This window comes from Uranotaenia lowii, chromosome 3 (genome assembly GCF_029784155.1).
Source record: "Uranotaenia lowii strain MFRU-FL chromosome 3, ASM2978415v1, whole genome shotgun sequence".
NCBI classification, from domain to species: Eukaryota; Metazoa; Arthropoda; class Insecta; order Diptera; family Culicidae; genus Uranotaenia; species Uranotaenia lowii.
This window is the reverse complement of record NC_073693.1, coordinates 73,914,612-73,932,395: the sequence shown is the minus strand read 5'-3', so window position 1 is coordinate 73,932,395 and position 17,784 is coordinate 73,914,612. Positions and strand designations below refer to the sequence as shown.

Here is a 17,784-nt window from a genome sequence, read left to right as displayed (position 1 = left end):
GGCTTCCGTTCGCTACATTTACCAAGCAAAAGAAGAAAAATACGAAGCTACCATCGTTTCCTTTTCCAGAAGCAAAAGAAACCTCAAAGAACAATGTTGATTTTAGTTGGAATTCGAAAACAAGTTTTACCTCGTATTGCTGCTGAAGAAGGCCAAATAGTATGTAGAAAAAAAAAATGTAGAAGGTAAAGAAATTTCCGATCCTGATCGAAGCTGATTCCAGAACAGGAAAGAGAGGGTGTTCCGGATTTTCTCGTTGGCAAAGCAAGGTGGCCTTTTGCCGATGGAAGGTTTTCTTCGACTTTATGCTTTGTGCAAACATGTATCGGAGGAAAAACTCCGATTCGATTTGTTTATTTTATACGTGTTGTGGAAAGGAAGGATTCAATCGAATCTTATCAGTGAGACGTAGTAAATGTTGAATTTTCGAATGGGATACAAATTTCTACGAACATTTAAAGTCCGGATGCTCCTTCATATGTATTAGGGTGGCAGCCAAATGAGTCATGTCAAATTTAGCAAACCGACCATGGGACTTTTTTTTCCCGGAAAACGGTCGGTTTTCCGAAAACCGTCAGTTCCCAAAAAGTCGATTTTTGAGCGAAATTTTTTTGAAATAAAACCAGATCTCGACGTGACATACATTTCTAAGTCATTTGACATCAAAATTAAAATATCAACTTTCCGGATCTCCATTGGTCCCTCTTACGTGATTTTTGCAATTTTAAAGTCGAGCTATGACGAAAAAAAATATCGAGAAAACACCTGATTTTGACGTTTTATTTATTTTTAGTGATTGAGCTAAGATTTAGCACAGGTAAGTTTTTTGAGCCAATCTACATAATTCAGATGGTCGGTTTTCAAAATTCGGTCATGATTTTTTTTCCATTGCCACCCTAATATGTATATCGCAAACCGTATCAATGTACTCTTGGGAGCTAGCAAAAACTTAAAAGTCAATCAGTATGAAAACATTTAAGAACTATCAGAACATTGTTAAAACATTTCTTTGGTTTTGATCATTGTCCATGGTCGATTTACAGAACCGAGTTCTGGAGGATTTAAAAGAGTAGCATTCTACTTCAATCAATTGGTTTTCTAGACTCTAAGAGCAAAAAAGTTAACAAGAACTAAGATTCCTAATTTTCGTAAACAAAACTTTAGTTTCCATCTCTTGGATAAAATCACAATATTTTCTTAAAACATTTAGTTTTTAAAGAAACGATGGAAGGTGAAAAAGATCAGACATCAGAAAAAAAAAGCGTTCCTTGTTTACTAGAAAAAACTTAAATTCAAAAACAGAAAAATTATATTCAACAATTATGCCTTTTTTTATTGTAAATCAGTTCATCAGGAAAGGTAAGATTGATCGAAGAGTTCAAGACAATGAAAAAAAAATATTTGGAAAATGTTGGCAAAATTACTGACAGCACTGTACAGGTTCAGGACTCGCAATCTCCGGCTTTCTAGACCAACGCATTACCGGCTTTGCCACGGGAGCCTACAGTCATAGTCGTAGGAAGAACTGCGTCATGGGGTGGGTTTTGGTGACCTATATATTTTTTAGATATTTTTGCTCAATCAATTGAACAGAATCTTTTTATACTATATGATTATTCATTTTTTAAATAATAAGAACTGCGATTAAATCTAAGTCTGAAAACGACAGAATTTGACATTCTGTATCTCAGAAACCACTGAATCAAAATTTACAATTTTAGTATTTTTGAATGACTTTAAGCGTTGTGCATAATGTTGCAGAATATATTTTCATTATTCATAGTTTATTCATTTAATAAAGTCTTTTGAAAATTTTCCTTAAAACATTTAAATGTTTAACTAAATTTGTAAAAGGAATCCTTAAGTAATCAAATAGGAAAGTTACTTTTAACGGTGGTTTAAATCATTGAATTGGCACAAAAAAAATCAGTTGAGTTTACAGATGCGTTCAAAAAAGAATGAAATCGCGTGAAGCTGCGCATTTTCTTCTAACTTCAACAAGCAGCCATATCTCGTTCGGTTTATATTTTTTCATACAATTTTCAATTAATTTAGTTTAACTATTTAACTAACGCTCTACAAAATTTGACAATGACTAGAAACAAAGATACAGCTATTCCTGTAAAAAAGGGAAATTTGGAAGATTTTTCAATTAGAATTGTACAAGATACAGCGAATTTACTAAATCAGTTCCAAATTTCCATTTTTTTACGGGAATAGCTGTTTCGTTGATTCCAGTCATAAATGAGACTTCAAATTTTGTGGAGCGTTGGTTTGATAGTTGAACTAAATTGTGTGAAAATTTCATGAAAAAATATCAACCGAGAGAGAAATGGTAGCTTGTCAAAGTTGGAGAAGTGCGCAGCTTCACGCGATTTCTTTTTCTTTTTTCAACGCAACTGAAGCTTATTTACGCTCGAATCATATAAGCTAAATCTATCAAGCTTTTGGAATTCGATTATTTGATGCTCAAAAGTAAAAAAGAAATGTTTTTGTTAATCTAATCTGATTCCTTCAAACTGATCCAAATTAAAGATTTAAGATAATAAGCTGCAATATTTATAATGTTAATCAATAGACTGAGTCGATTTGGGGTCATTTTTGAATTTCTCAAACCCTGGGGTCTTAAAAGCTTCGTTTTGGTCCAAAACTCATCCATGATTTTTTGCAGAATTTTTAAGTTACGTTTACATGAGTAAATTTGAACTTTTAGGTTTGTATGAGAAAATTGAATATTTTGTACTGAAAAATCAACATCATTTTTGTTTCTTCTGTGGAACCGAGCCTGCTAATGGTTTTTGTGCCAATTTATAAATTTCTTGCAGGAAATTTTCCGCTGAACAACTTTGTCGAACATTATAACTTCGTATCTTTTTAGACAAAAAAGTTATTAGCTCATTAACAGGTGTATGTCTTTTGGCATTGATAAATAATAAATTCAATAGAAACCACTGCTGGGTGCCTAGCGAAGTATTGCAAGACCACTTTTCATGCCATACTTCGAGGGGCACAAGCAGTGGTGTCAATTGAATTTATGGTTTATCAATCCAAAAAGACATACACCTGTTAAAAAGCTAATAACTTTTTTGTCTTAAAAGATACGAAGTTATGATGTTCAACAAAGTTGTTCAGCGGAAAATTTCCTGCAAGAAATTTATAAATTGGCACAAAAACCATCAGCTGGCTCGGTTCCACAGAAGAAACAAAAATGATGTTGATTTTTCCGTACAAAATATTCAATTTTCTCATACAAACCTAAAAGTTCAAATTTACTCATGTAAACGTAACTTAAAAATTGTGCAAAAAATCATGGATGAGTTTTGGACCAAAACGAAGCTTTTAAGGCCCCAGGGTTTGAGAAATTGAAAAATGATCCCAAATCGACTCAGTCTATTAATCAATACACCAACAAATTTAAAAAAATTCTTCGCAAATTTTTTTACAGCAAGATAATATGTTTCATGATCAGCAAATATTTAAATTCAACATCAATTCTACAATTAAATTCATGTTGATCATTTTCAGGAATAAAATCCAGTTTTTATTTAAAAAAAACTCGTGTTAATAAAACTCAAATTCTCCTTCATATTTGTGATTTGAATTCCTCAACGAAATGAGGAACAAATGCGAGATATCTCGTTCCATCATTCAGAAAAATAAAGATATATATTTAAACATGAATAATATTCTTCCAATTAAACACAACAGCTCCAGAAATTCAGAGATACTAAATTTGTAGAATTCGGTCCAGTTGTTTCCAGATCGGATTGTCGAGTATCGGTATATATTTTAATAAAAAAATTTCGCGATCCTGTGTTAATTTGATTGCGAAACTCATTTACGAGCTGAATCTGAATCTTAATTTTGAAAATTTATTCGGAATCTGAAAACAGAACTTCAAGTCACAGTTTGAAATTCGGATATGTTTTAGAATTTAAATACGATTTCTTCAGTATACAAAAAAAACGGTTTCTGAATTTAGATTCCAGATAATAATTTTAAATTAGAGCAAATAATTGAAATTTGTTTCAGAACCCTCATTCAGGAATTTTTGATTTAAATCTGAATTAGTAAATTTAAATATTCACCCAATTATTTATTTAAAATATTAATTTTGAGTTAGGAAACTGATTCAATATGATCAGTTCTGAAAGCTTTCAAGCTTTAAAGCTTGGTTATGTTTAAATTCAGCATTAGAATGAAGGTAAAGAACTTCGAATCTGAATATGAAAGGAAAACTCGGGATGGTTTCTTTTTTTCATATCTAGAAAAATATTACCGAAATTTGTAACATGCAAATGAGTTTCGAAAACCATGAATCTAATTTGAAATGAAATGCAAAACAAAATTCCAAATAATTTTTCAAATTTTGATTGGAACCGGATTGAATACAGAATCCGAAACATGAAAACAGATAAACAATTTTAATTTTCATATTACAGAACCATATTATCAGCAGATCTAAGTCCGTATTTTAGGTTTCCATAAAACCTTTCATGGTTTTTTTTACTTTCTCGAAAAATCTCAATTTGGACGCATAAATAAAAACAAATTACAATACAATTGGTTTTTTTTGTTCGATTTGCAAATAACCCGGGCAACCGGGCAACTGGGCTAGACCGACCATTTCCTAAATTTTGTATTGATTATCTGGGCAAACCTGGCAATCTGGCAAGCTTTAAAATTTAATAATCAAAAATTAATTCCTATAAACAAGTGAGCAAATTTTGAAAATCTATTACAATTTTGAACCTGAGAATTTTTTCGAGGTTTTGGCATCAGTTCTGAGTCAAAATTTTTGCAATCAAAATTTGATGAAGAATTTTAATTTTGGGGTGTAGAGAAGAATACCTCCCCTCCTTCCAAAGGTTTCTATTCACTGGGTATACTACTGACTCCTGTAGCATAGTCGGTAATGCGTTGACCTACAAATTGTTTAACTTTATAACTGTCTTCCTGAACCATGTTTCTTTGAAATTTTAATTATCTTCTGAGTCAATCATGATAAAAATAAGCCGTAGCAGAATTCTGGACTAAAAAAAAATTTTATTTATATCCCAGAGATTCTGATTCAAAAAGATTAAGTTCAGATCAATGAAGAATAAACGATCAATCGAGAGAATTTTGAAGTAAGGACTTTCAAACTCAATGTTAATCAATAAAAAGTAATGATTTTATTTCTTAATTGATGAGGGTTTGCACAAAGAGTAAGATTTCGTTAAAGCTTCTGAAGATAATATCTACTTCTTTTATAAAACCCAAATAACAATTCTTCATCCCTGTTCACGTTTAAAGCATGTTGGAAGTTATTAATGAGGCAAACCTATCCCAGGCCGTCTTTCCATGTGAACATCAGACAACGTTTCGAAAATAGTTTACCGAGAGATTGCGTTTAAAAATGGATCACTGATCTTTGTTCAAAATTTCGCTTGGGAATTGTAGCCAAAAAGTGCTCATAATTTCAAAACTCCATGTATATTGAAGACATCAAAATAAAACCTTGAAAGGTTAAGCATTTCCAAAAGTTTTTCAAAGTAACGTATAATTTATAGAACTAAAGAAGAAGAATACACTAAATTGGAAGTAGGAAAAGACTTAAATTTGTTTATGTTTGGAAGATTAAACATGATGAATTCCATTTTGTTCGACATTTTTTCAGATTTTTTGTTCTAAAAAAACATTTTACTAAACTTATGTCCTTTAGTGTTTATGTATGCATATATTAAATTTGGCATGGAAAATTAAGTGATCATTTTAAAATCAAACAGTAAAATAAAACTCTAAGATTTATCTTGAGTTTGACATTTTCTTTTTTTTTTCTTGCAAAAATAGAATCTTACAAATTTTTGACATTTTTCACATACCTTTGTAATTTTTCCGCAAAATTTCCTAATTTTAGAAGATCTATAATAAAACTTCTGAACAATACATACAACAATACAAAATGAAAATAATGTTCCACTAATTCACTTCGAACATTCAAATAAGTTATTTAATAGAAAGTCAAAATATATGTAATAGATTTTTTTTTATTTTTCTCCAAAATTGTATCAATTTCTATTGACTGTCAGAGTATTCAATAAAAATGTCAACAACTTAATAGGAAAACGATTTAAAACACTGATCTTAACTTACGCTTTCTACTTTTACTAACAAGCTGTTTTTATGTTAATATTAAGACTTTTATGGGTATGTAATATAATTTTCATTTTTGTCACTGTTAAACTAATGCTGTTTAAATTCTTCACCAAAAACTTAATATCAAAACAAGAACAACCAGAAAAGCACAATTTTCCCGTTTGTTTGGATAACGAGCCGCTTTTAAGCCTACGCCTTTTCTGATACCTGAGTCACGCAAAATAGGTTAAAATTACTATTTTTAAAAGAATTAGGCAAAATTATTCAAAAAAATTTCAATACTTAAGTCTATCAATAGTATTTTTTTAATTCGATGTTCTTGCCTCTCGAGTAATTATTTTGAATTTTGTAAACATTTTTTATTTTATTTCTTATTCTTCCATTTGAAAAAAAATACAGTTTCAAATATGATCAATATATTGAACACTCAGATCGTGGAATTTTTTTATTTTATCACACATCAAAAATTCAACACATTCAAAATGTAACCTGAATTGAAATACCCTCTCTGAGTTTTTCATTGTTTATGTAAATCAAGTTCTTTCATTGACACTCAAAATACCAACGTCAGTTTTGGTTACACAAAAGACCGTCGAGAAAAAATGGTGAGAACGCCCAATCGTAAGCCTTGTATCTCCATTGAATTATCGGAAAGTCTCAAAATGTGGTTTGTAACACAAAACATTTTTGTTAGGCTTCATTTTTTGGAACTAGAAATCAAAATGTAGAAGTAACATTTTTGTTAAATGATATTTTTAATTTCAAGGTGATTTCTATCGCACCTACAAGCAAGGTTGCTAAAATGTCAGAAATATCTATGATTTCGACGAATTTTGAACAAACTTCCTTCACAGAGTTTGTGTCACAGAACACAGAATTTTGGAAAAAAATCACAGATTTTACAGATTTTTTTTAATTTGGTAAGTGTTCGAAAATCATAATTGACATACACAAATTAAGGATTTTCAACTTTATTTTGGAAAAACTTAATAAGTTGTTCATGTTAGTTGATTTTAAACTTAAATTTAGAAAAGACCCAATGGTTTATGACTTTTTTATTAAGTCAATGCCATTTCCATTACAGAAAACCATCACAAAATTTCTGGGTAAAATCACAGAAAGTCAGATTTTTTTTACATTTTGCCCAACTCTTCTCAAACGATTTTGCTCAGCATCTGAAAGCATTTTTTTTATATAGAAACCCACTTTTTTGTCATTTTTTCCTTAAATTGACATCTATGAGATGCTCACTGATTGTCTGCTTAAAAAAAACAGTATTTTCATTGGCTCTTAGCTTCGGTGCGTTTGGAGAATTTATGTTAAGCTCGCCAGATTGCCCGATTTTATCCGGATTTGCCCGGATATTTAGATTTTTTTTTTTGTAGAAGTCCGATCCGACCCGGATGCCCGAGTTTCATTGAAAAAGCCCGGATTTTGCCCAGTTTTATTCAATTGATTCGCCAAAATCAAACTAAAAATAAAACAAATTGTATTGTGATTTTTTTATTCAGGCATCCAAAGCTAAATCTTTTCAGCAAGTATTATAAAAATCATCATGAAACGTTTTTTGGAAGCCTAAAACACAGTTTGAAATCAGCTGAAAAGTTTTAGCTAAAAACTATTTCTATATCAAGTTTTTTTTTTGTTTGAGATATTTCTATATTTTTTCCATTTTGCCCAGATATTCCCTGATTTTTGGACGAAAACTTCGAAATGAGATGCCTGGATTTTACCAGGTTTTTAATTAAAATAGCCCGGATTTGTCCAGTCCGGATACGTGTGGAAAAAATCTGGCAACCTTAATTTATGTTTTTTAATGCAAAAGAGACTTCTTTGGTTTCATATCATTTCAGGGCATCCTTTGTAAAGTGGAACAAATGTAAATAGGTTGAAGTGGTGCAGAAGTCTGCCTTAAAGCTAAAGTAGGACTTTAAACTGACCATAGAATACAAATCGAGCTGCAAAGAACTTCACAAACAATTTTACGGCAATTCGGGTTTATATTAAATAAATAAAAACAACGAACCATTTTAATTTTCCGATGCCACAAACTTAATAACAAAAAAAAGAAGCTATTAACACAGGACCGCGAAGAATTCTTAGCCCGAAAACACCAAAATTTGGCATTCTCTATCTCAGACACGACTGGACCAAAACCGTCAAATCTAGCATCATTGAGTTGTCAAAAGTGTTGTACTCAATATGAAAAATAAAGTTTCTTCATAAAATGTATTAGTTATGCTTCTCAGTGAAGCACACTCGCGTCAAGCGAAAAAACGAGATATTTCGTATTCGGTCCGCAATGTTTTAAGACGATTTCAAAATGATATTATTGATGAAAATCGGCCCAGTAGCTTTGTTGTTGTAGTTGTTTTGCTTAAATCACTCTCAAATGCTAGTTAAACTCAATACAAAAAATATATCTTATGTAAAAAATATATTTTTGTATTATTTTATCATACCCTAACGAAATATCAGCAGCACTACAAAGATTTCTATGGTGTCGATCCTGATCGAAGTGAAGAGATTCCGCTCAAAACTGAATTCGCAGCTTGTGGTTTCTAACCCATAATAGAATAATTATCCGGACCTCAAATTTTCTTCATTTGATTTTCAAAACTGCGTAGTAATGTTTAATTAGAAAACTCATAGTTTCAGCACGATTACAAGAAGTTTTTCGGCGTCCCATGAAAAGAGTTGAGTATTTTTCTGAAGTTTGAGCTAAATATATTTGCGCCGTTTCTTTTTGAGAGACTCTCATTTATTCAACTTTAAAATTCAGATAAACACAGACAAAAATAAAATATACGTTGTAAATAATACTTTTTCAGCTATCTTTCTGGTAATTTCAAGCACAAATACGCAATGGGAATTTTTTTATAGCGTTTATAAAGTTATTTATGAGGGACAACTTTTTCCATTAGGTTCCTCGAATTCTGAAGATTACATTTTTATTCTAATATCTCAATCCAACTGTGCTAGGTAGTTGTAGTTCCAGGGAATAGATTAGATGATAATTTATGTTGAAAAAAATGCCCGGTAGGAAATGAACCCACAAATATGAGACACTCATATTTGTGACTCGAGACACTCGACACTCGACAAATTTAACTTTCATACGCCAGATTGTCTCCTGTAGTAGAATGTTAATACATGGGCCCCGGGGAGGCAACATCAATTTGCATCTCATATGTTCTCTGAAATTTCAATTTCTCTGCATAATATAAAACTTTGCGAGAGAAGATATAACTTAACAATTTTACTTTGAAGAAGTGCTTTGAAAACAAAAGTAGTGCTATGTATCTTTTCAATTGAAAATTTAAAAAAAATAACACCAATAATTGAAACCAAAGGTTTAAATTGGACTTTCATTGGGCCAACATACCACCGTTTAGATCTACATTATTAGAAACCAAATCCTCAATTTTTATTAAACAATTTCAAACATTCATTTAATAATAAAATTATTCCCTTATAGATCCCTCCCCCAAAGCGACGAAAGATCTTCCAGTGCTTCGAAAATTAATAAAATACATACAAATAAGATCACATCTTATAATGATTCCCTTTTCTATTCTTCTCTATTTTTGATTCCCAATAACCGATGATATATTTACCCTTCTGAAACCTTACTACAACCCATGGCTACACGCTGAACATAAATCTATGGATAATTTGTTTGAATACATCGGTCAATTCTACACTTCACAAATGCACTCTTTATTTGAAAAACTTAATTTACAAATTGTTACACTGAATCACTCACACCTAACTCTAAAAAAAACAATCAACGCACACAAAAACAAAACAAACTTATCAAAAATCAGCTGAAATATTTCGTGGCACGGCGGAAGTTTCGGGAAGCCCAAAAACCGTACGACGTCAAAGACGTCATGGAGCAGTACACCTCGGGACATGCGGATCTGCTGAATCGTGTCCGGAACCTTCAGTTTAGGTGAGCAGAATTTTTGAAAAAAAAAATAGTCTCGTCGTCTCAGTGAAGGAGACGAAATTTTGAGCCAAAAAAAAAATAGTAAAAACACGCATCTTACTGCGAATTTTGCTCGAGTATTTCTTTGCTCTCGTTTGTATTTTTTTTGTCGTTTTTCGGTTTTCGATGAACCATTTTCTTTCTTCAGTTTCCATTTTTCGGGCTGTTTACTTTTGCTGTCTATCTGGATTCAAACTTTCTATGTTTCTCGTTTGCCATAAACGTTTATATTCATATATATTATACTCGTCTCTGTATGTATTCTACTTGTAATTTCGTCTTTCGGTTCAGTTTTACTACTAGATTTTGTTTGAAGTTTTACTTAGAAACATCGCCAATCGGCCACATTGGGTGGCAGAGGTTTTGCTCAGCTGATGCATTTTGCAGAAATAAATCTTGAAGCTTCGGTTCTTTTCGAATACCGAAAATGGAACAAACATCTCTTGCTTTCTCTCTCTTAAAAGCATCCAAATTCTCGCGTGCTTTCATATAGTCTTGCTGCCCCTGATGATAGACATCATGGAAACCAACACTGACGCAGTTCGCATTGCCTTAAGGAAAAAAAGCGGAAGTCGTACCACATCTCAAACATCCAGCCACACTTTAACACAGACACAATTAGAAAACTACCCAAACATATACATTTGTAGAAAGGAACATAATTTCAATTTGTTTTTTAATTTTGTTTACTTTATCTCTTATTTGTTATATTTTTTCTGCTTTTTTTTGCAATCAAAAATATTTTAATTCTTTGTTACCTTGTATAAGAATTATAAAATATAAAAAAATAAAATACCTTATTTTCAATTAGTTGTATAGATTTAAAGCTTGTTTAACTTGAACTTTTTTAAATTTTGTTAGCATCTTGCATTTCGTCATATTTACCCTTCTTATGATTTATATAACTTCTACATAGTTATGCCAAACATCATCAACGTTTATTTCTATGAATTAAGTTTAGAGACATTCATAATTTCTTTTCATTAATTTATTATATTCATGATTTTCTGATCTATGAATTTTACTTTCTCAACTTTTGCAATCTCACTGAAAGTTATCAATCTTATTTATAACTTTATTTTTTCGCAGGGTAAAGCATAAATTAAACTTAGAGAAGTCAGTTATGCTTAGAGTCACTCACAAGTTAAAATTATCACAAATGAAATAGACAAGGTCCCAGAATTCATAATAAGTCGCAGCTTTGTAACAACAACTGTTCCGCTTTTTAATTTTAAGTGAATTTTAACTATTTGGCATAAGTAAACTTAATTTTTTTTTCTAATTTAATTTTCATTGACAGCCTTTTCCACCTGTTTTCTGCCAGAACCTTCTTGGGAAAGCTTTTTTTTTTTCAAAATTAAACTAGAATAGAATCAAACACATATTTCATGCATTGAACAAGCATTTTTATACACATGACACTTTAATTTTTGTATTAATAAAAAGGATGTAAAAGCCATATAAAAGTCTGACATATTTTCAACAAAATTTTACTATTTCATAATGAAACAACAGACCAAAGCTGGTTTTATTCGATTGAAAATTCTTTTTTTTTCATGTACAAATGTGAAATGGCTTCGACGTTTCTTCAAAATAAGTGCTTCTTGTCATCTAACACACTTTCTTTATCCTTTTTGGCCTTTCTATTGCATTTAAGGCTAACTACCATAACTGTCAAACATTTGTTGAAATCAATAATAAAAAAAACATGAAACACAATTTCTGAATCGTGATTTTGATTAAAAATATCAGACAAATAGTAAGTTTATTATATCGATTGAAGTTCATCTATAAGATAAAACAACGCTTTAAGCTTCCTAAAAAAACATTCTCCCCACAATTGAAAACTAAAACTGCTTACTAACAATTGCTTGTATATTTTCCTTTTCTACTCTGCGAATGTTTGAACTTGCTTTAAAATGATTTTCAAACTTTGAAACAATCATTTTCCATCATAATGACAAAAACCTCATAATTTCTAAAAATGAATATGACAATTAATTTGGTACCAGCATTTGTTTAAAAACGTAAACCATAAAACCGTAAAACCGCAAACCTTCTACCAATACATACTTAAAAAAGAAAATATTTCAAACTAGTAAGACAGCAGTTTTTAAATATTTTTAAGAGTGAGATTGAAGATGGGTTAACATAAGTTTGAGTGTTTTAATTTTTTGAATTCAAGCAGTTTTTCATTACTTCCGTGTTTATTTGGAAGTGTTGATAAATTCCTACGAAACATTTCATTCGAGTTTTAGATTAACATTTTCTTTTTTTACCTGTTGAATAATAGTTTTCTGATGGCATCTCGTTTTCAGATGAAAGATTTTCGAAAATCACTTAAATTAAAAGAACACAAGTTCTTCCTGAAAAACATTGAAACCCCTTATGTTATAAAACCATTTTACCTGTTTATGTCGTGTTTTGGATGTAAAATATTTGTTTGTTCACCTGATTGTTCCCAAAATACGTAAATGGCTATAAACCACTTATGAACTATCATTTTCAGGTTTTGGTGTAATAAATGTATGTTTAAAATAATAAAATGAAGGCAACAATATCAATGCCACCAAAATTCCCCATCTCAGTTTGATAGTCCCTTAGAATAGTGTATTTCAATGTATATTTCAAACATTATTTAAATTTCAATATTTTCATGATCCTTAATTTTTATTTTATTTGATGTTGTCAAATGTTTTAAATTCAAAGCGAAAGTATAAACATAACCAGAATTTATCTTTTAACACTTATAGAATAGAATAGATAGGATTTAAAAATTATCAAATTTATTAAACTGAGTGTAAATAAAAAGAAGATTGTAGACGCACGGTAAGTGATGACTTGTCAAATGACAAATAGATAATCCAAAATACACCTTAAAAAAATTCTTACATAAACATCCAAGTTCTACATTCGGTGTAAACTATGATAAATCTTGAAAAACACTAAGTAATTCTTAAATACAAAAATTAATCATATGATATACTTAAATCTCATATACGGTCACTAGGGTGGCAGTCAAATTGATCATGCCGAATTTCGAAAAACAATCTTTTACGATTTGTATATTGGCCCAAAAAACTAACCTGTCAGCTCAGTCGGATTTGATTCAGGGGTGTCTCAAAGCGCTAAAAGTTTCGAAAAGAAATCAGAAAAATTGGAATTTTAATTTTGATGCCAAATAATTTGGCAAGCGACGATATCTGGTTGTTTCTAAAAACAAAAGTTTTTGGTCGTAAATCGGCTTTCTGGGACTTGACCGTTTTTTCAGAAAAACTCCCAGAAATCGATGTTTGACCAAAAAAACTGTTTTTCAAATAACACCAGATCTCGACGTTTCATGCATTTCTAAGTCATTTGGCATCAGAACTAAAATTAAGGTTTTCCGAATTTCCTTTGGTCCCCCTTCTGGTGATTTTTGAAATTATAAAATCAATTTTTGACAAAAAAAATGTTTCGAAATAATCTGGTGTTATCAACGTTCTATGCATTTTGAAGTCATTTTTAATTAATATGAAAATTTCTATTTTTCCGATTTCCTTTTGACCCTCCTTTGGTGATTTCTTAAATTTAAAATCGATTTTTGATAAAAAAATTATTTTTTTCATTTAGCATTCAAATTTAAATTTTTATTTTCCCAACTACTTTTGATCCCTCCTTGGGTGATTTTCGAGTGCCAAAGACCCGAAAATTAGAGCGCTTTAAGGCACCCATGGATCTAGTTCGGTTGAGCTGAAATTTTGAACAGGTGAGTTTTTTGGAACAATCTACAAACTGTATATGGTTGGTTTTCAAAATCAGATTATGAAAATTTTCCCATACATTCATTGCAACCCTACTGGTCACATTTTTTACCTAAAACTACAGCATTTCTTGTAATACTGTATTTTATTTTTAATTCAAACAGGATTTTAATCATAATTAATGCCTTCTATTAAGATTTTCGATTAAAAAAAATCTGTTAACGGCCCGAAAAGGATTCAGTACAAAATATAATCATTTGTACTGGTTCCGTTTTAAAACTTGTTTTTTGTTTTGAATTCCGAAATAGAAGCCTGCCCAAAAAGCTTGGGTGAAGTTGCTTGTAAATTTTCCTATTTTTTAATTTTTTTATTTATTGGAAATGAGTCCATCAGGGAAGGTGAGATTGACAGAGAAGTTTAGGATAGTGAAAAAACTTTTTATTTGGAAAATGTCAAAAAAATTACTGACTACACTGTACAGGATTGAAACCCGCAATTTTCGGCCTTCTAGGCCAACGCATTACCGATTATGCCGGAGATTGCGGGTTCAAATCCTGTTCAGTGCAGTCTGTCATTTTTTCAACAGTTCCCAAACAAAAAGTTTTATGTTATTTTCTGCAACTTTTCTGCCAATTTTACCTTTTCTGATGGACTCATTTCCTATAAAAAAAAATTACTAGGACTTAAGTTAAAGTCGATAAAACTATTATGCAAATCAGTTAAAATAGTCAATGCTGATGACAGTCTGATAGAAAATACTGATACACTTTCAAACCAGCCAATCAATAACTGAAAAGAAATCGATTTGCTTCACGTAGATAGTTTGCGTTGAACCTAATATTAAAAAAAAAAAATATTTTAACATCTATATCGTCAAGCTGAACCCAGATAGACGATATAGGTGTTAAAAAAAATACCCGAAAGATTTCCTTATCGCAACTAAATTTACTAGGAAGGGAATCGTATACAAGTTACGTTTCTCTTTTTCTTTGAAAAGTTATCACGTTGACGATAGATGGCGGGAAAAAGAAAGAAAATGCAGATTTACAAAAACTACCTCTCAAAAATCGCCGAAAAAAGGTTTTTTTTAAACTTGCAAATACAATGAGTGAAACAAGATTTAGTACCACTATTTGTTTAGCTTGTTTAAATATGAATGAATGAAAATCGTCAAAATTTTCTTAAACCACTTGTTTTAAATTGTTCGACCGATAAATAAAGCAATCGGCGTTGAGGATCAAAAATATGAAGAAAAAAAAACTTCCACATACGTTTTCTACAAAAAATAATATTATTTCTTAAAATTGCTGTGTTAAATGTGTTTAATATTATTGCCGAACTATGTGTATAGATAACTACATTTCGAGGAATTTTCTAGTTTTTCAAAGGTTTTAAAAGGGTTTTTTTTTAAATTTTCCTCCAGCTCTTAGGAATACGACATTTAAGCTATATAATTATCAAATTGCCTAATTTCTTCATTAATATGACGTAAAATTATAAAAAAAAATTACCTTTTGAAAATCAGTTTTTTACCATATCTTTTTTCTGGTAATTTTTGAATGTTCAATATGTTCAAATGTTGTTCAAATGTTCAAACACATATTTTTGTAGAATATTATAAGCATGTGAAATGTAAATTTTTAGAGTTATATTGATAAAATGTAGAAAAATAGTGCTTTTTCAGCCTCACCGGGCAACATCGGGCAGCGGTATGCATTCACTTTTTTCTGCATTTTATCAATATAACTCTATAAGCTTACATTTCACATGCTTATGAAGTACTTCAATAGTATGAATTTTATACATTTAAACAACATTGATAAATATTTGGAAAATTAAAAAATACAAGAAAAAAGTTGTGATAAGAAACTGATTTTTAAAAGTTCATTTTAATATTTTAAACTGTAGTTTAATGTATAAAAAGTTGATATTCATGACAAAGTTTCAATAAATTGCATTATAAGGCAGTTTGTCGAAAACAGCCAAAAAATTGGACCAATAGAAGTTAGATTTTTTATCATCTCACTTATTGTGGGAATAATCAAAAAATATATTTACATTTTCTTAGTGGGCTCATTCTCTGAAGACACCTGAAAGATAAATAAAAAACAAAAAAAATTACGAGCAACGATCACGTTTTTTTACATTTTTGACCACTGTGCTAAGAAGCTCATGTGCCTAAGCATGGTTAGGCGGCTCCTCCCAAACAACATAGAACCGGGAGAAAACGACGTACCCTGATTTTTATTTCACCGGTCCTTGATTTTTGAAAAAAAATGATTGCAACCCGACTTGTACAGCAAACGTGAGAGCTCTCGCATCTGAGCGAGAGAAGGAGAATTCTAGCCAAGAACACCCGTGTGTTTCAATCATACACATCAGTGTAAATGGAGGAAAAATTTATTCAGATTCCACCACAAAGGTTTTCAGTGAAAAATATTTTTAAATAAATCTGTTTTCACTTTGTTCGACTGTTGATACCAGTTCTGTGCTCTCAAATTTAAAATAACATATTTCTATTCGAAATTAATTTCTTATCTAAAAGGTGTCTTAAAATACGAATGCTACTTTGAACTGTGATATTATTTCTCACAATTTACCACCTTCCATAAGTCTCAATTCGGTCTATTCTATAAAAAAGGAAAAAAAATCGATTTGGTTTCTATTTCCTATTTTAAAAAAAAAACTGTGGCCTGTTCGTGCGGACAGAATCTGTACCAGAAAATAATGAAAAAAAAACTGTAATTTTTATATAATTCTGTACTCATGGCAACTATTCCCACTGCTGTTTTGGATTTTTTTTTCTTAAAAAATTACTGTCAAAAGTAGACGGTGGTTCCAATCGATGCAAAAGAACTGTAAAAGTCGATTCCAAATTCCCATCGATCCTAGCTTTTGTATTAGAGCTTTTGACTTTCGAAATGAATTCTCAATTAAGGAGTTATTAGCTGTTATAGTTTAAGCAAATAGTTTTAAAGCTCGCCATATGAATTTATGATTAGGATCAATTCTTTCAGTGCTCTGGTGGTTCGTGTTCGTAGTTAGAAAACAATCTGATTGTTAACAAAATTAAAGCCATTCATGCCGTTAATCGCGATCCCAGAGCATCAAAATCAAAGTTGTTCTCTTGGATTTACTGAGCGTTCACTCTAGAGCTTGATCATTTAGCCCGTAAACAGTGTTGAGGATTTTTTTGTCCAAGCTTACGGTGATGTGGCCAGATATTTTATTTAAAGAGAGATCAGATATCGTTTCTCTTATATGCAGATTCACTAGGTGCTAGGTGGTTTTGTCAAAAATCAGGACTTCGCGAAGAGATAATCAGAATTTTCAGGACACCATTAGATTTACGGATATTATATGCAGTTCTGCTTTGATTGCATAAGTAGAGGTGAAGTACAGGAACTGTAAACGGCTTAATTTATACAATAGAAGTTTGCAACTTCTTGGCTGGCCAGTAGTTTATATCGAAAAACACCAATTAAATATCGTATGAACCGAAGATCACCACCGGACAAATGGGTTTCCTACAGATTTGTTCGATGTTTTCATCATTCATCTGTGAATTCGATTATAATTCAGATGTTTTGTTGAAAATCAGGTTGAAGTCCATTGTTAAAAATTAGGTCAATTCAAGGTCAAAATCAGGGAACCATAAACGTACTATAAAAATTGAGTTAGCTCTCAGGATTCTCCTAAGCACAATGCGCAATCAGTGATATCAACCTTCCAGATTTTGTCTGGATCTTCCAGACTTTTTGGACTTTTGGCAGACAATTGTTTAGGTTTCCAGACTTCCAAACTTATGTCATTTCTTCCAGACATTTCAAGACTTTTGAGTTTCGGCAAGATTTTTTTTTTTTTGACAAATCAGTAAAAATGCAAAATTTTCGATGCAAAAATGCCGGAAAT

At 30.9% G+C, this 17,784-nt stretch overlaps 1 protein-coding gene across 14 annotated transcripts in view; it reads left to right on the top strand.

Annotated features, from left to right (window-relative positions):
* The window catches only part of LOC129751553 (potassium voltage-gated channel subfamily KQT member 1-like), a 705,179-nt gene that overhangs the window by 598,962 nt on the left and 88,433 nt on the right, over positions 1–17,784 (top strand). For 3 of the 14 annotated variants that reach the window (XM_055747121.1, XM_055747116.1, XM_055747125.1), the window contains one exon: positions 9,966–10,093. The exons of the other annotated variants lie outside the window; for them this stretch is intronic. In XM_055747121.1, coding sequence (XP_055603096.1) covers positions 9,966–10,093 — 128 coding nt within the window. The remainder of the gene's footprint in view (positions 1–9,965; positions 10,094–17,784) is intronic. 14 annotated transcript variants of the gene reach the window in all.